Raw genomic sequence first — 24,897 nt, forward strand, 5'->3', positions numbered from 1 at the left:
AGTTTTGGACTTAACTTGAGAATGTGTTATTGTTTGAGAAACATTATTTTTTCAGTTGAGTTAACAGAATAGATTTGACTTGTTGAATGAGATGGAAAGATAAACGAATTTGGCGGAATAATTAAAGTTTGAGATTCAAGGACTCTTTGTTTCGGAAGATACCATAAAAAGAGAATTTAGACTCATTAAAAACTACATGTCTAGAAATATAGATCTTACTAGTTGAGCTTAGACATTTGTATCCTTCATGGGTGTAACGAAGAAACGCACATTTGACTGAGTGATATTAAAATTTATATGTTTAGTATAATCTCAATCACAGATAACATGTACATTTAAAAATTTTAAAGAGATTATAATTCGATTTTCTATTGAAAAGTTGTTCAAGTGGGCTCAAGTTGTCAAAGACAGGTGTAGGCAATATGTTTATCAAAAAGACAGTAGTTTAAAAGGCTTATGGCTAATATTTTAGAGGAACTTTAGCTTGTGTAAGAAGTGTAAGTCCTATTTCTATCACATGTCAGTGTTTTCTTTATGCTCTTCCATTTTAAACAGATGTGTAAGGACAAAAATATTGAATTTTAATCCCATACTTTTGAAAAACACTGGTAAGACCTATATTTTCACCTCCCATATCTAATTGCATGCACTTAATTTTTTTATCAAATTAGTTTTCAATAAGAGTTTTGAAATTTATGAATGTTCGGATAATATCATATTTTTGCCTAAGTGGATGTAACTAAGTACATTTACTATAATCATCAAGAAATAGAATATAATAATTAAAACTTGACATTAAAACTATTGGAGAAAGATCCCATATATTTGAATGTATAAGCTCTAATGGCTGTGAAATATGTAAAGATGAAATAGTAAAAAGCAACAAATGCGATTTACCAAGCTGACATGCATCACAAAAACTCATATTTTCATTAACTATAGAATTTTCGTTACAAGACTCAAGTACCTTTGATAACACTTTGTTTGATAGATGACCCAAACGTTTGTGATAGGACTCAGTAGACTCGAAATAAGACCTTTTTGAAAATTTAGAAATAAAAACCTGAACAGGATTTTGAGTTTGATTTATTAGTTTATCCTTCAGCTCAACTTTATAAAGTCCATCTTTATGTCTCCCTCTAACACAACATTTCCCGTTGCCTTGTCCTTAACAACATAACCAAGAGAATCAAATAAGATAGTGACATTATTATTTTCAGTAAGTTTAGATATACTAATCGAGTTCTTTTCAATTTTAGGCACATGCAATGTATTTTCAAGTAACAGATACTGTTTGTTACAAGTAGGCAATTTAGCTAAGCCAACATGATGAATATCAAACTTCTCACTATTTTTAACGATTAGAGATTCTTTACCAGGATAGTCTTATTTCTACTCAAGATATGTAACTTCATTTGTCATATGATTACTTGCACCACTGTCGACATACTAGTTTAGATCTATATAATTTTCAGCTGAAGCAATAAACATTGAATGTGGTTGCCTTTTTGTATTATGATCTGGAATAACACCCATGTAAGTTTTGTCAGATCTGTAAAAATAATAAGCTATTGTATGTCCAATCCTACCACAGACTTGACATATTGGTCTATTACTACTTGCACCTTTGACATCTCTGCCTCGGTTAAATCTTCCTCTTTTGTTGTTGTTGTTGTTGTTGTTGGCATTTCTTCCGCTATGAAATTAATTTTTTGATTGGTTTGAGTTTCTGTTTCTATGATTATAGCTTCTCGCATTTGTATAATTTACCACCAGTTTCCCAAGATTAATTGTTGTAATTCCAACATTGAGTTGTTCCAATCTTCTCTCATAGCTAAACAACTTTAATTGGAGCTCAACCCAACTTATGTTCTCTTTTTCATTGATTTGGCACACCAAAAGGTTGTATCTTTGTGAGTCCAGTCCAACCAAGACTTGAGTGACTAGATCTTCAAGTGATACTGGATGTCCTGTTAATGCTAGATTATCAACTAAGCATTTTATTATTTTTAAATAATCTTCCATCTTCATACTTGCTTTTTGCATTTTCACAAATTCTCTCTTATAAAAAACCACATTAGATCAGATTTTAACTTCGAATAGATAATTGATTGCATCCCAAAGTTGTTTGGAGGTCTCATAACCCATTAGCTCTAAGGCTGCAAGAGGTTCTGATGTGAAACCCAAGATCAACTAACGTGATCAGAAACTCACATAATTTTATTTAAAGGTATCAAGGAAATTGATCCTATAGAAACCCTGCCTATTTAACCCACTATCAAGAATGATATGAACTAAGGTCACTGGAAATGAAAGAAATAGAGTGAAAAAATGCTATAAGGTTGTACCTTAATAAGTAGATCTACTCCTTACTCAACAAGATGGTAGAAAAACCTCTTTTGAAAAGAAATACTCTTAATATTATTGAAATAATTTATAAATGTCTTACAATGAAGACTTGGTGACCTATTTATAAGTTAAGTCAAGTAAATAAAAAGAAAAATAAAATCTCTTAATTTAATTTGTAATTACATAAAAAATAAATTAAAAATTAAAAATTAAAGACTAATTTCTTAAGTAAAATAGATTTAATCTTCCATTTTAATTAAAAGAGATTGTGGCTAAATTAAGATGGGAGACATATGAAAATAAATTAAAAATTAAAAGCTAATTTCTTAACTAAGATTAATTTAATCTTCTCCTTTAATTAAAAGAGATTATGATCAAATTAATGGGGAGACATATGAAAATTTAGGGCCGGCTGTAAGATCTCATTTTTGGCCTATTTCCTCCTTTTTTTTTGGATTGAGCATTCTCTTTCTGGTCTATGTCCAGGCTCACATCAGGTTCTATCGAGTTATAAATCCAACCAAGTAGAATCTGATCAAGAGTGAACCATTCTTCATATTCTGGATTCATAACCACTTGAATATCTTCTATTCCTTCAACATGAACTTGAGAAAACTCAAGCGGACAAAGTTTCGCACATGTGTTATAACCTTCAAGCTTGTTTCCTTTGATGACTAGATGAATCATATTCTTCCACAAAAGAAAATTGTCATGGTTTAGCTTAACTGTTGAATAAGGCGCAATAGAATTTCAAAACATGTTTAATGCTTTTATCTCTGTGTTGATATTTAAGGTATTTGTTTCTTGTTTCTTTCATCCTAAAATAGAGGAGCTCATATCATCTTTAGCCATGGATGACTCTGATACTAAGATAAAATATTTGTTGAATATTACTGGATAACTTTTAGTTGTGTTTGCTGAGAGAAATCAATTCTTATTATGGATTAAGATTATACATGTACCAAAGAAAGATGAACATGTGTTGTGAGAGAGAAAACAAATAATGACAAAGTTTGTTTTAAAGAACTTGCAAAATGACAGCATGACTGGTGAGGAGTGACTGAAAAGCTGTTGATGTCAGATTCTTTGTAGCTGCTAGTTTTTGATGTTTTGCAGCTGCTAGTATATAATTTTCTGCAACTGTTGGTGTATGATCTGCATTTGTTGGTGTATAATCTTCTACAGTACTATGTGTAGGGAAGCTAAGTTGGCCTTAAAATGCTTTTTTCAAATATGTGCTCATGCCCAAGTGACAAGGAAGCTTCTTGTGTTTGGTGTTGGTGGAGGTGGTAGGGAGCTCTTAAGAAGATCATAAAAATCGGAGGAGCATGCGAGAGACAAGCCTACCACCATAAAAAGGAAAACCCAAGGTGAATTAGAGGGAGGGAGACCAAAATTTTGCCTTATTTACTTCTCTCTCTTTTAAATTCATCCCTACATTTTTTTATTTTTAATTATTTTAAAATAAAAATTTTCTTTTCGAATCTGCCACGAAGACGTTCTTTTTAATTCGTGGAAGCTTCACATGCCAATGCCCTGGTAGTCGAATCATAGCTGCTGTAGTTAAAGAGAACAACAGACGTCCAATCATGGGCGCCCAAACTTTGATCATGGGGACCACAAAGTAGCCGATCAAATCTTCACCGTTAGCGAAATGGTTACACAGCAATTTTCCTAGTATCCGATACATCGTGTACTTTCTCGCTTCCGCCTAGGTTTTTCTGGAGTTCCATCTCGGGGTCTCGTCTCTTTCACGACCTTCAACAGAACGGTGGTCGATCGTTGGCGGCCGATCAAAAGAAGAAACTATGGCCGCCCCCGAAGCCCCTTTACGTTATGTCGGTGTCCCTCGTGAATCCGCGGCTTTCCGCCTCATGAAACAAATGGTACTTACTCTTTTCTCTATGCAGAAGTACGTGCAATTATTTAGGTTTATGTATTTTCTTAAATGCGTGATCTATTGTGTGTTTGGATGTGTTTTTAGGGATGGGAAGAAGGCGAAGGACTTGGGAAGGATAAGCAAGGAATAAAAGGGCACATCAGAGTAAAGAACAAACAGGACACAATTGGTTCTTCTCTTTCTTTCTACTCTATTTTCTTTTTGTTTGTTTATTTTGATGTCCTGTTTGCTTGCTGGAAAATAGTTTGGGAAAAAGACATTAGTGTAGACTTCGAATTATGGAGCTATAGTTAGTATTATTTAATGTTAAAGATGGAAAATTTACTCGAGCTGGGCCTATGCCCTAGTGACATTACATAGAATTTGAACTTTGAAAAGATGTTCTCCTTGTGAATGCACTTTTTTGCTTATTGATTGTTGATTCGACTACTAAAATTTCTTTGTTACTATCTTTTCAATGAATTTTAACAGGTATTGGTCTAGATAAGCCAAATCCTTGGGCATTTGATACAGCTCAGTTTGATAGTATCCTCAAAAGATTGAAAGTGGTAAAATTCATATTCTGGTTCTTAATTTTAGGGTAGTAATGAAGTTTGATAGTCCAGAGAAGGTATTCATGTTCACTTTTTCTTTTTGATGTTGTGACAGAAAGCGGCAGACAACAGTAATGCAGGTGAAAACAAAACATATAGACAGTAGATATTGTGCCTCGACTTGCCATTTGTGGTTAATGAAATGTTGTATTTGTATCTAACAGTCTTTGAGAAGAATGATACTGAAGTAGACACTGAGGTAGATGCCAATGATGAAGTTCAGGATTCAGCAAGTAAGGCTACTCGACCACAAGGAAGGTTGGTGTGCTATTCATGACGTGTGATTGATGTACATTTTCAATGCCAAAGCCGCTTGTTCTGGTTTTCTTGTAATTTATTTTTTGTGGATACTAGATATAAGGGAAGAGAAAGAGGGAAGATGGTCCATGCATATTCTTCAAAGGATCTTGAAGGGATTCTTGTAAGTTCCAATTTAAAGCCAGTAAATGGTGATTGTGCTATTGAATTTAAAAAAATTGTTGCTTCGAATCACATTGCGAGATGCTTCTTCTACATTCCATCAGTTTTTTGATGGGGTTGGTCACTCTTGGTATGCTTAGATCATTTATTAGGTTTTTATTATGATGAAGTCCAGTGATTAGAGCTCAGAAATGAAGGTTTTTATTAAGATGAAGTCTAGTGATTAGAGCTCAGATCTTCAAACTTTGCACTTCACATTCTTCCATTTGACATATAGATCTTGCTATGCCTGGAGCACTAACATATAGTTTCTAAACTTAAAAAGGAAAAGAAAAAACTTATTACATTTCTGTCTTACTCTATTGTGAAAGAATATTTAAATTGGAAGTTTTCTTTCTCCTGTGGAGAAAAGGAGAAGCCTTTTACTATATCACGGCCCTGCGCTTGCCATTTAAAATGGAAAATATAATTGAGCTCCAGTGTGATGCAGTTATAGTATTGTTGTCTCTCGTTTACTAATGAGCGTCCTAGAGAGAGTGAGAGAGAGTGACCTTACAATCGCGACTGCCGTTCCAAGATGATAGTCGCTTCGGCTAGAAATGGTCGTGGGCCTAAGGAGACGCCTATTTGTTGAGCAAAAGTCGTTTTGACGTTGTGGGAGATGGGAGAGGGATAAGGGTGTACGAGAATGGTCGGGGGTTTCGAAAATCCATCTTCTATCAAAGAGATGACTTGGGTTGGCCGCTCCATTGCTTCAGAGAGTTCAGGTGTAAGAAAGAAAGAGCATGGGGAAGACGTTGCAAGTCTAGCTGGAGAACATTGTGGATGGCACTCTGCTGAAAAAGAAGAGAAGGAGACAAAGCAGATGATTGGTGGCAACTTTTGGAGGCTTTCCACGAAGTGGCAGGGATAGAGCTGGTCCCTTCGGATTGGCTTAAGGGTAGTGGTCAGGTGGCAGTAACGCAACAGATTACTCAAGACGAACCCTTAAAGATGGTTATGAAGTGTCATGAGTGCAAATTGGAGTGGGACTTTCGGTTAGAGCAGAAATCGGTGACTTTTGCAGAGATCCTTTGCAAGCCGCCGACAACCACAAGATGGGTAAGGTAGACGGGGCTGTCAGGTCGTGAAGAGGTGGCCTGGATCCATTTGAATTTCAAAAATAAGGAGATGAGAGGTCACGTTCGGGAGAAAGGGCAGGAATTGAAAACCACATTACTTGGGCCGAAAGGGGAAAGAAGAAAAAAATTCACGTGGGCTGAAAAAGGTAAATGGATCGCCCAAACTGGACCGAGTAGGAAGTTGGGTAAAAAACAGGTTAAAACAATATGGCTACCCAAACACGTCAAATTTGGTCCAACCAACTTAAATTTACTGGAGAGAAACAATTTGCTTGAGAAAAATAAAGAGGAAAAAGGAGAAAAGCAGTTTGAGGAATTTGTTATCGCTAGTGCTTGGGAGGAACGAGAGGCCGAGTCGTTAGTGCCGAGTGTGGAGGATACGACTGATGTGATTAGTGAGAAAAATGGAGAAACAAATGCTGTCACTAATGTGGACAGTGAAACGACAATGGTGGAGGAGTACGAGGAAGCGAAAGATGAGAGAGACAATTTGGTGTTAGTGTGTTTGGTGGGGGGGGGGGGGAAGGAAACCATTGACGGATGTTGGGGTGTATGTTGAGCATGGTGAAGGGTTGGACGTGACTCCTCTACAGTGTGATGCCTTGAATGATGCCATTCAGGTCTGGAGGGATGAGGTTAGCTTGGAGAGACAGTATTCAGAATGAGTTCAGAGAAACTTTACAAATGTTAGTAAGATGTTTGGTATGAGTATTGATGGTCTCGAAATTAAAATTTTGAATTTACTTGAGGAGATGGAACAAAAGTTTTTTGAAATAAAGACGAGTAGAAAGAAAGGTAAAAAAATAAGAAAGAAGCAAGGGGAAGGAGGGAGCAGGGAATTAAAAAGACTTGAATGGTCCATGAATTATGAGAGAAAGAAGAGTGGCAGAAAGGGGGAGGGGAATCATAGCAATGATGTAAAAAATCATGACAGGAAAGATAATCTCTTTGGAATGTTAGGGGTTTGAACCATAGGTAGAAGAGATGAGTAATTAAAGGCTGTATCAAAAGGTGGAGGCCAGATGTTGTTTGTTTACAAGAGACTAAAATGGAGGTGATTGATTTGCAGATTATTAAAAGTTTGTGGAAAGAAGGCAAGGTTGAATGAGAATTCTTACCTGCGTCTGGACCGGCAGGGGGCATTCTTATTATGTGGGATGGAGAAAAATATAGCTGTATAGCTGTAAAGGGGTGGAGAAAGGGAGGATTTCTTTGTTCATTCTGTTTGAACGTTTTGGGGGCGGAGATGACTGGGTGTATTTGGGTATCTATTGTAATGGGGGTAAGGAGGAAAGGGAGATGTGGACGGACCTGCATTGATGTAAAATTAGATGGGGAGAGAGATGGGTCGTTGGTGGGGACTTCAACATGGTTCTCTATTCTAACAAGAGGTCGGGAGAGGGGACTACTGCTACTGAAATTGAGGAGTTCAGGGAGGGTGTGGATAAATTCAACCTGGTGGACCTTCGTTTATTGGGTGGGAGATGGACGTGGTCAAATTCGAGAGAGCAGCCATCATGGTCAAGAATTGACCAATTTTTTATCTCTAACAAGTTGTTAATGCAGCTTGCAAGGTTAAGTCAGAAAGTGTTAAATCGGCCCATTTCGGATCACTTTCCCATATGCCTTATTCCCGAAGGTATTACTTGGGGGCCTGGAATTTTTAGGCTGGATAATAAGTGGTTGAGGGTGGACAGCTTCAAAGAATTGGCAGCTAATGTTTGGCAGCAGTCGAGAGTGAAGGGTACAGTTAGTTTTCAACTAGCCTATAAATTAAAGGCTTTGAAAAACAAGATCGAAGAATGGAGAATTGAGGAGGGCAAGATAGAGAGGACAATCAGTGACAATTTAAAGGAGATCGAGTTGCTGGACCTGAAAGAAATGGAGGGGAACATTGGGGAGAATGGTAGGGAAAGGAGGGAGAATATTAAAAAAGTGTTAACTTTGAACATGCACTTGGAGGCTATCTCGTGGAAACAAAAAGTAAGGGAAAAGTGGTTGTGTGAAGGTGATAGAAATACAAGATACTTCCATAGCATGACTAACTATAGAAGAAAAAATAATTATGTGGAAGAATTAAGGGTGAATGGGGAAGCTGTTAGGGATAATGAAACTATGAGGGAAAGGGCTAGAATGTTTTTCCAGCACCTATATAATGAAGAACATGGCAGCAGACCGAAACTTGATGAGCTCCATTTTAAACAGCTTAGTGAAGAGAGTAGGGTTGGGTTGGAGATTCCTTTAATTGAAGAGGAAGTTCGGGGGTGTCTTGATGTGCATAATGGGGATAAAACTCCAAGTCCTGACGGCTTTAATATGAAGTTTTTCCAAATTTTTTGGGATGTCATATAGAAGGATGTCATGGCGGTTTCAGTGATTTCCATAGAACATGATCTTTTGTACAATCTATTAATATTTCCTTTGTGGTGATTATTCCCAGAATGATTGGTGTAAAAGATATCAAAGATTTCAGACCATTAAGTCTTTTGGGTAGTATTTATAAGTTGATTTCCAAGGTGTTAGCGAAGCGTATGGCTAGTGTTATTGGGGAAGTAATTGGGGAGAATCAAAATGTATTTGTGGAGGGTAGACAAATTCTTGATACGGTTATGATTGCTAATGAGGTGGTGGATGAAATGGTTGGACAGAAAAAGTGAGGAATTATTTGCAAAATCAATATAGAGAAAGCATATGACCGGGGTTGCTAGGATTTTGTGGATTACATGTTAATGAGATTTGGGTTTGGGTGTAGATGGAGGAATTGGATTAGATGCTGTATTAGTACTACCTCTTTTGCTGTTATGGTGAATTGCGGCCCGTCGACTTTCTTTAAAGCTTCGAGAGGTCTCAGGCAAGGGGATCCTATCTCTCCTCTTTTATTCCTTACAGTGATGGAGGCTTTCAGTAGGTTGATGGATGGGGTGGGGGAACTTAAGTTGGTGCCGGGTATTTCGGTGGGGAAGGGGGATGGGGTGAGGGTTTCCCACTTATTCTTTGCTGATGATGCCCTGGTCTTGTGTGAATCTGATGTTAACACTTTATTGTATTTGAAATGCATATTACTTTGCTTTCAAATGGTTTTGGGACTGAAAATTAATCTGAGAAAGATGGAATTAGTGAGAATTGAGAGTGGAGAGGCTGAAAGGAGGTTGACGCAGGTGTTGGGCTCCAAGGTTACCACTTTACCAATTAAGTACCTTGGGATTTCGTTAGGGGCTAAATATAAAGATGTTAATATTTGGGAACCCATGGCAGATTTATTTGAAAGGAGGTTGGCGGGGTGGAAAATGGCGTATTTGTCTAAATAGGGTAGGCTCACTTTGATTAAGAGCAAACCTACCTATCTATTATCTTTCTATCCTAACTATTCCAGCTAGTATTGCGGACAAACTTGAGAAGATTTTCAATGTCGATTCCTTTGGGGTGATGAAGTGGGTGATAGCAAATATCATTTAGTAAAGTAGGAAGATGTGAAGATGCCCATTAGAGAAGGTGGTTTGGGTATAAGATCCATTAGAGCAATGAACACTGCACTCCAAGGTAAATGGCTTTGGAGGTTTTCAATTGATGAGGAGCGGCTGTGGAAGCAAGTTGTTAGGGCGAGATGGGGTGATTGGGAGAGGGAGAGAGGGAGAAGGGGTAAGTTCAGACAGATTGGGATGGGGGTATGGAAGAAAATCAGGGATGACATCAACATTTTTGAGAAATGCTTGGGGTGGCAGGTTGGTAATGGAGAGAATATTCAATTCTGGCTGGATGAATGGGCTGGGGAGTTTAAACTCAAAGATAAATTCCCTAGAATTTACTTCCTGGCCAGTGATAAGGGGATGAGGGTGAAGGAAGCTTATGAGGTTGTTGGTGGGAGAAGGGCGTGGAATGTGCTGGTTAAACATAATTTGCAGGATTGGGAAGTGGAAGAGTATGTGGAGTTGCTGCTGTGTTTATCTAATATTAAAATATCCGAGAACAATGATAAAAGAGTATGGAAGTTAGACAAAAGGAGGGGCTTTTCTGTAAAATCATATTATGAATTTATTACTATGAGAGAGAACAACAAAAGCCAAACAGCCACTTTCAAGAAAATATGGAAATCTAAAGCACCACCTAGAATCGTTTTTTTTTGCTTGGGAAGTGGCTAAAGAGAGGATTTTAACAATTGACATGCTTAGAAGAAGAGGGAATGTGCTGATAAACAGGTGTTATTTCTGCAAATCCAACGAGGAGACTTGTTACCATTTGCTGCTGGGTTGTCCTGTAACATACGGCATATGGTCTTCTGTTTTGAGGCTTATTGGGGTGGATTGAGTTATGGGGGGTAGTGTAAGTAATGAACTTTGGGCTTGAGCAGGTTTGTGTATAAAAAAAGATGTTTATTTTTTATAGAACTTATTATTTTTTTGGTGATTTGGAAAGAAAGAAATGTTAGAGCTTTTGAGGGGATAGAGACTAACTTTAGTAACATTAGAGATAGATAGATTCACACATTTGGATCTATTTTGCTTGGTCATGATATTAAAGATCTGGCTGATATGGATATGGTCATTGACCAATTGATAGACTTGTAATTATTTTGTATATGAATGATATCCCCTTGGAACTTTGTGCATAATAATAGTTCACTTTTATTTAAAAAAAAAATAACAATAATTGAGCTCCAGTGTGTAAGAGTGATTGATTTAAGAAAAACTATGCATAATGTAGTGATGGTCATTAATTATATCATATCTTTTAATTGAATTCAAATTTATAGATGCAGTATTTTAGTTCATTTTTGGATTCTAAATATGTTGCTTATTTAACAAGGCACGCTGAACTTTTAGGTAAACAAGAAAGATGAGTCTCCTGAGACAAATCTTAGCTTGGGTGATATATTGGAGTCTGCAGAGGCATCTGAAAGTCAGGATTTTTGTCCTCAAGGTAATAATAATATTCTCAATGATGCGTTTCTATTGTATATTGTGTTGCGTCAACACCTGTGCCATGTACACAGATTAAAGGAAGAGTTATACATAAAGAAAAGCACAGAATTTTAACTGATTTTCGCAATGTGTCTACTCCTTGGAACCAACTGCAAATTTTTTACAATGTGACCAACTGCCTCTTACCGCTTGGATTTTACCTATATACAGGGAATAGGTGAAAACCTAATTTTCCTAAAATGTTCCCTTAAAAAAAAAACCTGGAACGCCCAAATTTTGAACAATAAATCCTTTGAATATGAGCCACTCAACACATTTTTCCAGAACACCTACCGCTGTTTGTCTTTTGATATTTATCTTGTTGCATGGTCAAAGGAAGATCAAAGCTAAGTGCATTAAGTCCTGGTGTTTGTATTATTTCAAAAAAAAAAAAAAATTAAGTCCTCGTGTTTGTAACCCTTGAAGAGTTGTTTATTCCAGTGATGATTATGGGGTTTGCTTCATTTCTTTCATATGTTTGTGTTTATTGTTGGAGCCATTTACAACTTTCTTCATACGCCACTTGTTTGACATTATGTGTTTATCTAGTTCATTAACAATGTTACTTCGAAGGTGTGTTCATTTCAATTCTCATTCAATTTTGTCATCTTTTTGTACTTTTAACTGTCAGAATATATTATATTACAAAATTTCCTCTTCCTATAAATCCTACATATCAAGAATTGTGATCATTATATAGACGAGAATTCATCTGACTTGAGCCAAATGGGTCATCATGGTCATTAATATGCAGAGAGTTTACTATTTATGATGAGGCCTTTGTTCCTTCTCAATATTAGGCTCTAAACTTCGTAAATAGACTTATCACTTTTATGGAATAACATCTGTACTTATTGCCAACAGATGGAGTTGAAGATCTTTCTCCAAATTGGTGGGGCTTTAAGTATGGATTTGTCTCAGGAGGTCTTCTTGGAGCAGGATCTGCTAGAAGGAAATCGCTGAAAACTGGAGATGCACAAAGTGGTGGCGCGAGGAAAGTATTTTGTGAAGATGATCAGGAGAATCTTTATAAACTTGTTCAAGTATGTCTCGCTAATTGTAATTCTGTCCTGCAAATATGTTATATGCCGAACTCAGTGGCAGTACGTAAGTTAAATTTGAAAATGCCATGTTACTAATCATTTGTCTTTACTTTTAATTAGTTTCACGACATGTTCTAGTTTATAAACTGGATATTAGTTTGTACAGCATATGCTTCTCAGAAGGGCGAACCAGTCACCTTGTGCTTTTCTCTCTTCGTGCTTTTAGGATAAGTCCACGGTGGGCAAGCAAGGACTTGGCATTAAGGACCGACCAAAAAAAATAGCAGGGGCTCGATTCCAGGGGAAAAAGACATGTTTTGGCGAGGGCAGTGATGAGGAACCTGATGTTGATTTTTCAGTAAAAAAACAAAAACTTGATGGCACCTTTGAGTCAAAAAACATATATGAACCAAAAGTGAAATTGAAAAAATTATGCAAACAGCTTCTACTTCAGGTGCACATCTAACATTACAAATAACATAAAGCTAGTTAAATGTTCATAATGTTGTTCTATAAAGAACGATGCGAATATGGTTTCTCTTAAACTTTGCTCATTTCAGGTACCTGGAGAATCACTGAAGCTGAAACAGCTTAAAGCTCTGATTGATGAACATGCACCCTCAGTTTTCTCGGAGTTGTCTTCCACAAAAGATAGTCTTGCTTACCTGAAGCGTAAGGTATGGACTTCTAGCTCCTGTGCATCAATATTTGCAGCTATAAATGGTCGTGATAATCCCTGAATGGAGCATGTTACCTTTACCTCTTTCTATATGTTAAAGAAACCTCAATTTTTTCAACTTTTATATTGAATTTGTTTTTTCCCGTTCTGAGAGAACAGCAATTCCTTCACTACTTCGTGAAGAGTTGGGGCTGCTAGATGAACATTTCATTATGAATTCTCTTGCTGTTTGCATTTTGTAAATTAACAGATTTTCCTTTCGTTGCAGCTGGAAGGCAGCCAGAAGTTCTCTGTGGAGGGAAAAAGAGTTGGTCTCACGTCAGGGAGAGCCTGAACATTTTTGTCAGAATGTTTAGATGCCTGTAACGGTCTGTATATGGCAGCTGAGGCAGGATTAGAATTAGATTAAGTTGCATTTTCAAATGTGATTTGTCTGCAATTTTGTCAATATTTGTAATTCTCTTCTGCTTATCCATTGATGAGGTATGTACTGCAAATTAATAGGTAATGATGTGATTTGCTTTTACGACTACAAAAATAGAATGAGAAATGACTTTGACTAGCCTGGATCCTTTTTTTTTTTCTGTGCTTTTGACAAGTGGCAAACCAATTGTTAATTTTCTGGGAATGATGTGTTCTACTAATTACAGTTATACACTGTAACTGAAAATTTTCATTTCCATTGTATATCTTTGTTTCCGAGACAGTAATTATTAACCGCATTTGGCAATGAATGTGCTAGTATGCAATAACATGGGCATTGGCTTGAAGTACTTATGTCCTTAGATGTAATTGGCTTGTACAACCTTTTTTGCTATGTATTTCCCTAGATAATCATATCCATGGAAAAACAAAGCTTCAATCTCTGCTCTCTGACCACTCTCGATCATTGATGCCAACTCCTCTCTGTATTCGTCCTGTCAAAAGTTTAAAGCACCTTTAAAATGTTGGTGATGATACAATCTTCTATGATATAATTCAAGATCGGCAGTCAAGCACCGAGGGCTCTACCTGTAAGACTTCTGACGACATCAAGCTTTTGGCAATCTGCAGATCTCTTGGCTTAAGCGGAATTAATGCTTGTTCAGGCACCAGATGTAGATCATCCCTTCGCAGACCAACCCACTTCACATTGCAAGCTGAAACCCAAATGCATTTAGCATCAGTGCCGACGTCAATTTCACATTTTAGATAAGAATATGGGTGCCATAAGAGATCACCATATCTGTAAGCCTCCAGCCCCATCCCTATACTTCCATACTTAAAGGTGCACAGTATAGCCAACCCAGCTGGATTCCTAGAAAATTTTGAACGGAAAATGGCGTTGGTAACAACAATTGTGGGCATATCACTGTAAAGCTGAATGAAAAACCTACCAATCGACTAGAGCTAAAATTGGCATGCCAGGAAACTTGCTGCTCATTCTATGAAGAAGAAACCTATATAGCACTTAAATCGTGATCAGGAATGAAATCATTGACTGAAAGTGATAAAAGCTGGAAAATGAAAGTGGGTATCCACTGGCATTTCGCTTCCCTCAATGGTTAATTACCTTGTGGCAATATCTGGATACCCTTTAGCTGTAATTATAATGGAAGGAATGTGATTGGATATACCATCCTCTAATAGTCGTTGAAATATTGCATGCTAAACAAATCCAGTGTCAGAAATATGTTTGCCATGGAAACCTGGAAACTACTTATCCGGTTAGAAGATGTTCCCTTGAGAAATACCTTTTCCACCACGATGATATACCGAGCATCTGTCTTCAGTATCAAGGTTTGGATCAAATTCAGGTCACCAGAAATTGTATATCCAGAAGATCCACATGCCGAGCAATCCACAACTTCCTGGTTTGGTTCCTATACATTTCCAAGCTCACAATTACTATTTTCTTTTTACAGAAATTAAATTACTATCTTCTGCAGTCTTCCCTTAAAAAAAATGACGTGCCTGCAACAGAAGCCGCCCTGCAACAATTCCCCGGCTAGATGCCATGATTCCAAGACTGTATCGACTGCATTGGAGCAGTGCTACCACATCTATATCATCCAATAGGAGTTTTCTGAGTTGTCTAATGAGTCAAAGGAGATCAGATAGAATACTTATCCTTTTAAAAATGACCTTGGATTGTCCTGTTGACTTCTAATTGGGACGAGAAATACTCCGGTGAATCACAAATCAACAAGTAAAAGAGCTCCCTCTGTGTCACTCGTTTTTCTTGAATCAGAATCCGAAAGCACATCTCCATCACTTTCCACACTAGGCTTGATCAATTCGCAAAATCAATTATTTGTTGAACAAAAAATACACCAAATAACTGACCGCAATACCTCTAACGAAGGCTTTGGTTGCCTTCACTCTCATCAAGGACCTTATACAGAAGGAACGGCATAGAAAAATCCGCGAAACATCCGTCAACAATCCTTTACTCACTCGGCTGTTACTCCATTTTCTATTAACCTACCAAACGAATATCAATTTTCTTTTAGCATAACTTCCCGTTTGGCTACCAAGAAAAGTACTGGAAGTAATTTTAGGAATCAGAAGAAATAGGTTCCCTGATATTTCACGAAGAAGTCAAATCAAACGTTTCTAGTATAGAGCAAGAACCAATGATTATTAATATGAAAAATCTGGCCACGAATTTAAACTGATCTAAATTGATGGCAAATGCAACGCAATGAAAAATGTATACCAGAGGGAGACTTGAGATTGCAGGGTCTCGAGAGTTCAAGATCCTGAGAAAGTTAAGCACGGCTACTTCGATTCTCGCCCGAGCCTGAACAACAAATTTTCAATTGAATACGATTTTCTTCAGAAGTGGAAATGGAGAAAAAATGATGTTGACAATGAAATGCAACCTCATTAGGAGGAAGGATATCGGCGTAGCAGATACGCTGATCGGAGAAGAACCGCATTGACGATCTGCCAAGATCTTCCATTGCGAGCAGAGCAGGGATTGTAATTAGAGGGTTTCTGAGAAGGGAATTGGCGCGCTAGGGCATGTCATGTCAATTTGAATTAAACAGCGGAGTAGAAATGCAGCCCAACAGATTCAAACCCCATGCACATTGTCCCTTCTAGTTTTCATATCTGTATATATACCTACGGATATTATTATTGAAAATTTCTGCTCTCTAATTCAATATGTGCTTATAGCAAAAAACTTGTATACTCATTGGAAATTAACATAAAATTAAAAGAAATGGTGAATGTATTATATGCTTGAATAGGTATTTGGATATGTACAAACAGAAATATGTTTCCGTATGTATAGATTAGAACTATACCAACAGCTCATCCGTTGCTAAATGTATTTTTCTCTATTGACATAAAACTTTCTCAGTATCAATCATAAAAAATTTGAATATTGTAAATTAATTGTTTAAACATTGAAAGTCATTATAAATTATAAAACAAAAAATATATAAATATTATAAAATTTATATATTCATCCACAATGTCCTAAATTAAATTTAAAATATTAAATATATTTTTTTTAAAACTAAAAGTTAAGAATATAATGAAATTTAAAATATTACATATATGTATTTTTTTTACTAAAAATACATATATGTAATATTTTCCTCATGATCAGTTAACTATTCTTCACTATCAGTACTACACTGTACATAAAAAAAAAAATTTAATAAAAAGTAAAAAGTCCAACTGAAATCAAATGCCTCTAGTAATTCATTTGAGCTTGTTTTTTTTATAATCTATCCCTTCAATTAGTGATGTTAATTCTAGCATGACAACAAAAAGTTTAAAATAACACAAGATTTGGCAATTGCCACTTACCTACAACAACATAATTTGGTTGGGATTTTTCAACTTCTCAACTCCACGATTTTGGAGTTTTCTTGTCTTTAATAGGTTCTTCAAAGGGGGAAATAACATAATAAATACAATTTTATCCTCTAATAAAGATTCTAATAATTCATTAGGATTTTTCTATTTTTCTATATATCCTTTCAGTTAATGATGTAAATTCTATCATAACAATAAAAAGTTCAAAGTCACAAAAGATTTGGCAATTGGCACTTACCCACAACAATATAATTTGATTGAGGCTTTTCAACTCCTCAACTCTATGATTTTTGAGTTTGCTTGTCTTTAATAACTTCTTTAAATGGGGAAATGACGCAATAAATATAGTTTTATCCTCTAACAAAGATTCTAATAATTAGTTAGGATTTTTCTATCCATCCTTTCAGTTAATGATGTAAATTCTATCATAACAACAAGAAGTTCAAAGTAAACAAGATTTGGCAATTGACACTTACCCATAATAATATAATTTGCTTGAGGCTTTTTAACTCCTCAACTCCATGATTTTTGAGTTTGCTTGTCTTCAATAGGTTCTTCAAAGGGGCAAATGACACAATAAATATAGTTTTATCTTCTAACAAAGGTTTCAATAATTTATTAGAATTTTTCTATCTATCCCTTCAGTTAATGATGTAAATTCTATCATAGTAACAAGAAGTTCAAACTAGCACAAGATTTGACAATTGGCACTTACCCACAACAATATAATTTGCTTGAGGCTTTTCAGCTCTTCAACTCCATGATTTTTGAGTTTGCTTGTCTTCAATAGGTTCTTCAAATGGGAAAATTACACAGTAAATATAGTTTTACCCTCTAACAAAGGTTCCAATAATTCATTAGCATTTTTCTATCTATCCCTTCAGTTAATAACGTAAATTCTATCATAGCAACAAGAAGTTCAAACTAACACAAGATTTGGGAATTGACACTTTCCCACAACAATATAATTTGGTTGAGGCTTTTCAGCTCCTCAACTCCATGATTTTTTAGTTTGCTTGTCTTCAATAGGTTCTTTAATGGGGAAAATGACACAATAAATATAGTTTTATCCTCCAACAAATATTCCAATTCATTAGTATTTTTCTATCTATACCTTAAGTTAATGATGTAAATTCTATCATAGCGACAAGAAGTTCGAACTAACACAAGATTTGGTAATTGACACTTACCCACAACAACATAATTTGCTTGAGGCTTTTCAGCTCCTCAACTCCATGATTTTTGAGTTTGCTTGTCTTTAATAAGTTCTTCAAAGGGGCAAATGACACAATAAATATAGTTTTATCCTCTAACAAAGGTTCCAATAATTCATTAGGATTTTTCTATCTATCCCTTCAGTTAATAATGTAAATTCTATCATAGCAACAAGAAGTTCAAACTAACACAAGATTTGACAATTGTGTAACACCCCACACTTGATATGAGACACAATTTCGGCTCATGTCATTTTCATGTAATGGGTCCACAAAATATATATATACACATATCAAAATTTATCATACAACCTACCATCCTATGTGATCTATACTGTAATTATATATATAGAATATGAGGTCAAAATTTAGATTTTAACAAAACAAAACAAAATTTTTTCGAATATGCACAAAATCTACAAAAAGATGAACTTTTTTTACAGATTTTACTCGTCTGACAGCGGTTATATCTCTTCTTTCTCATATGAAAAGTATCAGGGTGAAATTTAATGAGCTTCATCAACTCAATAAATATTTTTGTTCTCTCAACCTAGGTAAGGTTTAATGTAAAATATACAATATGAGACAAATGCAATAGTCATGTTTCAATGCCAAATTCATTTATTATTTTCACCATTTCACATGTTTTTGATCAGATTTCTGAATTCTCTCGAATATCATATACAATCTTCAACTGTATATCTACATACTTTCGAAAAGACACAGATACACTCGAATATTAATCATAGCCTCAAAACATAACAACATACACACGAAAGATTACATATATACTTGAAAGGTCATTTCTAAGGTTTCATCGCGTGATGCCGTTTATGTCGTCATCAAGAAGAAACGAAATAGATCCCCCCATCGCATGGATGACACACACACATATAAAAATCTCACAATGGCCACAACAAATACGTTTACTAGGTGACCCACACTCATAAACACCTATCTACGTCTGAACTAGGTTTTAAACTCTATCCATGTGCAGGTTCATCATGTCCGCTGAACTTCAGCCACACACACACTCCCCTCCTCGATTCAGACTAAATGAAAAAAGGGCATTCAGAGTCCATACCCTAATCACTCGTATCTTCTCATTTCTGATTTCTCATATATTTTACTCTCATTCTATTTTATCTGAAATCTTATTTAATTAATCGTCTCACCACCATAATTAATCATTTTTATTTTTATTTGTTTCCTTATGTTATTTTTTTTTCAACTTTTTACTTAATTAGTAATTTCCTTTTAGGTTTAAATCTATTTCTCATCATAGTCCAAGTATTCCTTAGTCTTTGAGTTTGTTTTCTGGTTTTATCTCCTCATAAATTTTCAATAACTTAGGTTCATTTATTATAGGTTCGGGTTCTGTTTTTCATCGAAAATCGGGTCAATATCCGTTCAAATTTTAAATACACATAAATTAATAAAATACATGCAAATTTCAAAATTCAAATCCAGGTTCAGAATAAGAAATACTTACACTCCTACACAACAGTCTTCTCGGATTTGTCTGAATGTTCTAATACCCTTTACGCCACGACATAAATTAATTAATATAATTTAAGTACTAAAAAAAAACTAATTTAATCAAATTTAGGGGTTTCAATGACAACCCGATGAATAATCCTGAAACATCGAGATTCGTACCTAGGGAAGACCTTTTGGCTTCCCGTTCGACACATCAGATTCCCGTACTCGAGAAAGACTTTTCAACTTCTCAAATAATGAATCAAAATCCCAAAAGGGTGAATCTGGTCTCTATTCCTGAGGAAGGCCCCTCGGCTTCCACTGGTGGGCCAGTTTCCCACTCCCGAGGAAGGCTCCTCAGTTCCTGCGCATGTAGGTAGCCAAGCCGAGCTCGCACGACTAGCTCGACACCTGACCACCACTCCCCTGCCGCTCAACAGCCATTAAAAACATAAAAAAGCTTTACCTTTTTGACGTGGGATGATTCAGCCTCGGTTTGGCTCCCCGTGGTCCCCTCTCAACCACCCACGGCTCCCTAGCTTGCTTGAGATTCGGATGATATTTTTTTTAAACCTACAAATTGATTAATGTAAAATAGAAAAGGATTAATAAAGAAAAGGGGAAGAAAAATGAAAAAAAATGAAATCTTCTTATCGTCTTTGCGATGGTCTTCGTCGTCACACGACATCTCGACTGATTCTTCTTCCTCTTTCTTCTTTTTGGCTCGGCTTCCTCCACTCTCCCTCCTTCGCCTATCTCTTCTTTCGTTTTTTTCCCTTGTGGCGACTATTCTCGGCTCTCCATTCTCTTTCCAGCTCGACCACTCCTCTATTCTTTTCCTTTTTTCTTGCTCATTTCCCTTTTTCTTTTCTGGCCTCCCTCTTTATTTCCTCTCTTTCTTTCTTCCTTTCGGCTTTCCCCGTGTGATAGTCTCATCTCTTCCCTCTCCCATTCGACTACTCTTGTTTTCTCTTTCCTCTTCTCCTTTTCTTTCCTCTCACCCAAATGAAGAGAAACCCTAAACTTTTCCTTTTTATACTCGTCCTCCCTAACCATTGGATCTCACTGACTCGATTTGGGCCGTCTGTTCTTCATTAAATCTCAGCCATTCGATCTCCTCAGATAGTTCGATCAGGACCGTCTGTTTTTTATTTTTTTGTCCCCTTCTATTTCTACTTATTTATACTTTTACCTCTATTTTTTCTTATTTATTTTTATTGAAGTCCTTGAAATTAATTAAACTCCCAAAATTCTTAAAACTCTTTCATTTAAATCCAATTCTCAATTTTTTATTTATTTTTCACAATTAAAAGGGGTGAATGTTACAATTCTCCCCTCCTTACAAAAATTTGGTCCTCCAAATTTGATATGTCTTTAAAACAGGTGAGGAAATTGAGCTCGTATCGAGTCCTTAATCTCCCAGGTAGCTTCTGCTGGTAAATGGTGTTGCTAGAGTACCTTGACCATTGGAATAGTCTGGTTTCTCAATACTTGCTCTTGCTTATCCAATATGTCTATGGGAATCTCCTGATATGACATATTTTCCTTAATAGGAATCTCTTCATACTGAATTACATGTGAAGGATCAAGATGGTATTTGTGTAACATGGACATATGAAATACATCATGAACGTTAGCAACTCGGATGACAAAGCCAATCGGTAAGCAGTAGTTCTAATTCTCTCTAATATTTCAAACGGTCCAATAAAGTGAGAGCTCAATTTGCATTTCCTTCTAAATCTCATAAGATCCTTCATTGGTGATACCTTCAAGAATACATAATGCCCTGTCTCAAATTCTAAGCCCCTTCTAGGGTTGTCTGCATAACTCTTCTGTCTGCTTTGGGAGGTTTGAAGATTTTTCTTAATTAGGACGATCTTTGATGTAGTTTCTTCAACTAATTCGGGTCTAATTAATTTCTTATCTCCAATCTCTTCCCAACATACAAGAGATCTGCAGGGTCTGCCATAAAGTGCTTCATATGGAGCTACACTAATATTGGACTGATAACTGTTGTTATAGGCAAATTCAATCAATGGGAGATGGTCATCCTAATTTCCTCCCATCTCTAGTGCACAACCCCTAAGCATATCTTCTAATGTCTTTACGGTTCTTTATTTGGTCATCTATTTATGGGTGAAATGCTGTGCTGAAAAATAAAGTGGTGCCTAAGGCTTGCTGAAGACTTGTCCAAAACCTAGAGGTGAAAGAGTATCTCGATATGAAATTACTGATACCGAAATTCCATGAAGTCTAATAACTTCCTTAATATATAACCTGACAAGTTTATCTAAGGATTCTGTAGATTTTATTTGTAGAAAATGAGCTGATTTTATTAATCGGTCCATTATCATCCAAATAATATCATAGTTCAATCTGGTTCTAGGCAAACCAATTATAAAATTCATAATGATGCATTCCCACTTCCATTCTATGATTGATAGAGGTCGGAGTAATCCTCCTGACTTTTGATGTTCAACTTTAATCCTCTGACAAGTAAGATATTTACTAATAAATTCATATATGTCTTTCTTCATCCCATTCCACCAATATCAGGGTCACAAATTTCAATACATTTTAGTGATGCCTGGGTGTATCGTAAGTCTAAAATTATGTGTTTCCTCTAATATGAGTCTCTTCAAGTTAAGGTCATTAGGAACGCACAATCTTCATCTGAATCGAAGCAACCCATCATTGTGAACTCTGAAGTTAGGTCTTAAACTCTGTTCAACTTCTTTCTTCAAGATTCCTATAGCAAAGTCAGTTTCTTGAGCATCTTTAATTTTCTGAATCAATACTGGCTCGATTCTCAAGTTGGCTATATATATTCCCTATTTGTGAACATCCTATTATAATTCTTGTAAGGTCTCCAGAATATTACATTTAGAAGCTACTAGTTTTGCAATCATGCCAGAGGTGCTGTGACTCAATGTTTCAGCCACCACATTTCCTTTCCCTATGCAGTAGGATATCTTACAATCGTAGTCCTTAAGAAGATCCATCCATTTATACTGGCGCATGTTCAGCTCCTTATGAGTGAAGAGATATTTAAGACTCTTGTGATTAGTATAAATCTCAAATGTCTCTCCGTACAGATAATGACGTTAAATTTTAAGGGCATGTATAATTGCGGCTAATTCTAAGTCATGAGTTGGGTAATTTCGTTCATGGCTCTTTAATTGTCTTGACCCATAGGCAATAATTCTATGACTTTGCATTAACACACATTGTAAATCCTGACCTGACATGTCAATACACACATTAGGATTTTTCTATCTATCCCTTCAGTTAATGATATAAATTATATCATAGCAACAATAAGTTCAAACTAATACAAGATTTGGCAATTGACACTTACCCACAACAATATAATTTGCTTGAGGCTTTTCAACTCCTCAACTCCATGATTTTTGAGTTTGTCTGTCTTCAATAGGTTCTTTAAAAGTGGAAGTGACACAATATATATGGTTATATCCTCTAATAAAGGAAAGAAGATTGGTAAGAAAACACATGAATAATAATAATTACTTCCTACCTTGGAGACTTTTTCAACACATCTTTCTTCAATGATGAAGTTAACAGACACATTGCAGTAATTCAGATGAACCACAAAAAATTCAGATTGTTCTAATTGCAGTAATTGTTGCAGCAACAATTACTGCAATTAGAACAATCTGAATTTTTTGTGGTTCATCTATTTTCTACCATATTTCTTTGTTTATTTCAACAATTACTGCAATTAGAACAATCTGAATTTTTTGTGGTTCATCTATTTTCTACCATATTTATTTGTTTATTTAAAATTAAAGTGATATCAGTTAACAGACACATTATTCCACTTTTGAGATATTTTAGTCTTTATCTCGAATTAATAGAGGTGTATGTACATGTAGTATATAATATAATCAAATGGTGTAAATAGTAACAATTATAATTACATTTACCTTCACTACATAAAACATCTTAAAACGCATAAGGTGTATCGTAAAGCTTAGAAACACGGTCAGATATTGAAATTCATTTAGAATTTGCTAGGTAGAACACATTTAAGTCTTCTAAAAGCTAAAAAATGTGCAAAGTCCAAAAAATGCATTGGAATAGTTGAAGCTTCTCTTAGGTACCTATAATATCCATAGAAATTGTTGAATATCTAAAAACGTATGAACACATACATTCAAACATTCTATAAATATGATTAGTTACCTTAAATATTAGCTCTGCATACATAAAACACTTAGAAAGATGTTAGAATATTTAAAATTCTAAACTCTTCAAAATATCTAAAAGTATTTTTTTTAAAAAAAAATTCATAACATCAAAAAAAAAAAAAAAGAAAAGTCCAAGTTTTCAAAAAATCTACCTAGAGATGTTTTTTAGATACCAAAATTTCATTTACTAAAAATGCCTAGAGAAAATGTGTACTTAGAATACTTAAACACTTCTGGATATTTTCTCTTTGGTTGGTAATTTTTGTGAATGAGTTTGCAAAATAGTAATAATAAAAATATTTTTTTTTTGTGAATTTTTGATGTTGGGAAAAGATTATGATATAAAATTGGTTAATTTACAAAAGTTTTCTAAAAGTAATATATATATATATATATATAGAGAGAGAGGGAGGGAGAGAGAATAATATTAAGTAGACAGAAATATAGAAATTAGTGTGTATCCAGCGTAACATTTTGAAAAAAAGAAAAAAAAAAAGAAAGAAAATAAAATCACAAGGAAGACTACTACTAATTCAAAGGAAAACAAAAAACTCGGTTTCTTGTAATCTTATGACAATTTGTTGGACAATGATATTCACCAACGACTCTCCTTCCGCGTCCCACCAGCAGCTTTCCAAATCTTTAGTCAAACCAACCCTACTTCTACTCCTACCTCATATAAATATAAATACTAATTATTATTATATGTCATAAAATATATATAATAATAATTAATACATTGTTACGTAAATTAGAAGAGAGCAATCACTGTCTTGCATGGACCTCATGCGCATGCTCGGCCTACCTCACAGTCTAGGCTAAAGGGAGAATGGCACCGGGGGGATAATTTTTGTTTTGGCATGGATAGATGGTTTGCAGCACAAATAAGAAATGTATTGTAGTGAGAAGATGAATATCATATATATATATATATAAGGAGTAGTGGGAGGATATTTGATGATATTATGGGCTTTAAAAGGTGACTCTATTCTCTCTAGCTGCATGGGAGAGAGACTAGCTTAAAGGGACACAACGCGCTACTCCTCAAACACTCTTCAATCATTCCGGTCCCAATTATAGGATAAGATTATCCCCAGCTAGTTTTCCTCAATCTTATTAT

At 35.5% G+C, this 24,897-nt stretch overlaps 2 protein-coding genes across 4 annotated transcripts; one reads left to right on the forward strand and one right to left on the reverse strand.

Moving 5' to 3' along the window:
- Positions 1-3,856: 3,856 nt before the first annotated feature.
- On the forward strand, positions 3,857-13,625 carry LOC110819122 (D111/G-patch domain-containing protein). Its single transcript, XM_088217808.1, has 11 exons — positions 3,857-4,235; positions 4,334-4,418; positions 4,721-4,797; positions 4,898-4,922; positions 5,007-5,100; positions 5,197-5,263; positions 11,204-11,300; positions 12,206-12,384; positions 12,611-12,838; positions 12,945-13,061; positions 13,332-13,625. Exons 1-11 carry the CDS (start codon positions 4,158-4,160, stop codon positions 13,395-13,397), a joined length of 1,113 nt encoding a protein of 370 aa, XP_088073934.1. The 5' UTR covers positions 3,857-4,157; the 3' UTR covers positions 13,398-13,625.
- Positions 13,626-13,721: 96 nt separating this feature from the next.
- Positions 13,722-22,854, reverse strand: SPO11-2 (sporulation 11-2). 3 transcript variants are annotated; one of them, XM_088217807.1, is made up of 13 exons: positions 17,592-22,846; positions 17,353-17,430; positions 15,928-16,159; positions 15,762-15,845; positions 15,397-15,526; positions 15,188-15,325; positions 15,017-15,105; positions 14,797-14,925; positions 14,616-14,710; positions 14,440-14,502; positions 14,284-14,360; positions 14,075-14,202; positions 13,722-13,980 (listed from the first exon to the last, which is right to left on the reverse strand). In XM_088217807.1, exons 3-13 carry the CDS (start codon positions 16,006-16,008, stop codon positions 13,846-13,848), a joined length of 1,149 nt encoding a protein of 382 aa, XP_088073933.1. In that variant the 5' UTR covers positions 16,009-16,159; positions 17,353-17,430; positions 17,592-22,846; the 3' UTR covers positions 13,722-13,845. The 3 variants fall into 3 exon arrangements, with proteins under 3 accessions (XP_088073933.1, XP_088073931.1, XP_088073932.1); XM_088217805.1 differs by having other exon boundaries at positions 14,075-14,360; positions 17,592-22,854; XM_088217806.1 differs by lacking the exons at positions 17,353-17,430; positions 17,592-22,846 and having other exon boundaries at positions 14,075-14,360; positions 15,928-16,254.
- Positions 22,855-24,897: the final 2,043 nt, after the last annotated feature.

The sequence above is a fragment of the Carica papaya genome, chromosome 4, assembly GCF_054855325.1.
Source record: "Carica papaya isolate Zhongbai chromosome 4, ASM5485532v1, whole genome shotgun sequence".
Taxonomy (NCBI): domain Eukaryota; kingdom Viridiplantae; phylum Streptophyta; class Magnoliopsida; order Brassicales; family Caricaceae; genus Carica; species Carica papaya.

Coding starts and splice junctions, on each gene's coding strand:
- LOC110819122 (XM_088217808.1), top strand. CDS start 4,158: ATGGCCGCCCCCGAAGCCCCTTTACGTTATGTCGGTGTCCCTCGTGAA. Junction 5,264..11,203: donor AGGATCTTGAAGGGATTCTT/GTAAGTTCCAAT, acceptor CTGAACTTTTAG/GTAAACAAGAAAGATGAGTC. Junction 12,385..12,610: donor ATCTTTATAAACTTGTTCAA/GTATGTCTCGCT, acceptor TCGTGCTTTTAG/GATAAGTCCACGGTGGGCAA.
- SPO11-2 (XM_088217805.1), bottom strand. CDS start 16,008: ATGGAAGATCTTGGCAGATCGTCAATGCGGTTCTTCTCCGATCAGCGT. Junction 15,326..15,396: donor AACCAAAGCCTTCGTTAGAG/GTATTGCGGTCA, acceptor GATCAAGCCTAG/TGTGGAAAGTGATGGAGATG. Junction 14,503..14,615: donor TATCCAGATATTGCCACAAG/GTAATTAACCAT, acceptor AGTGCTATATAG/GTTTCTTCTTCATAGAATGA.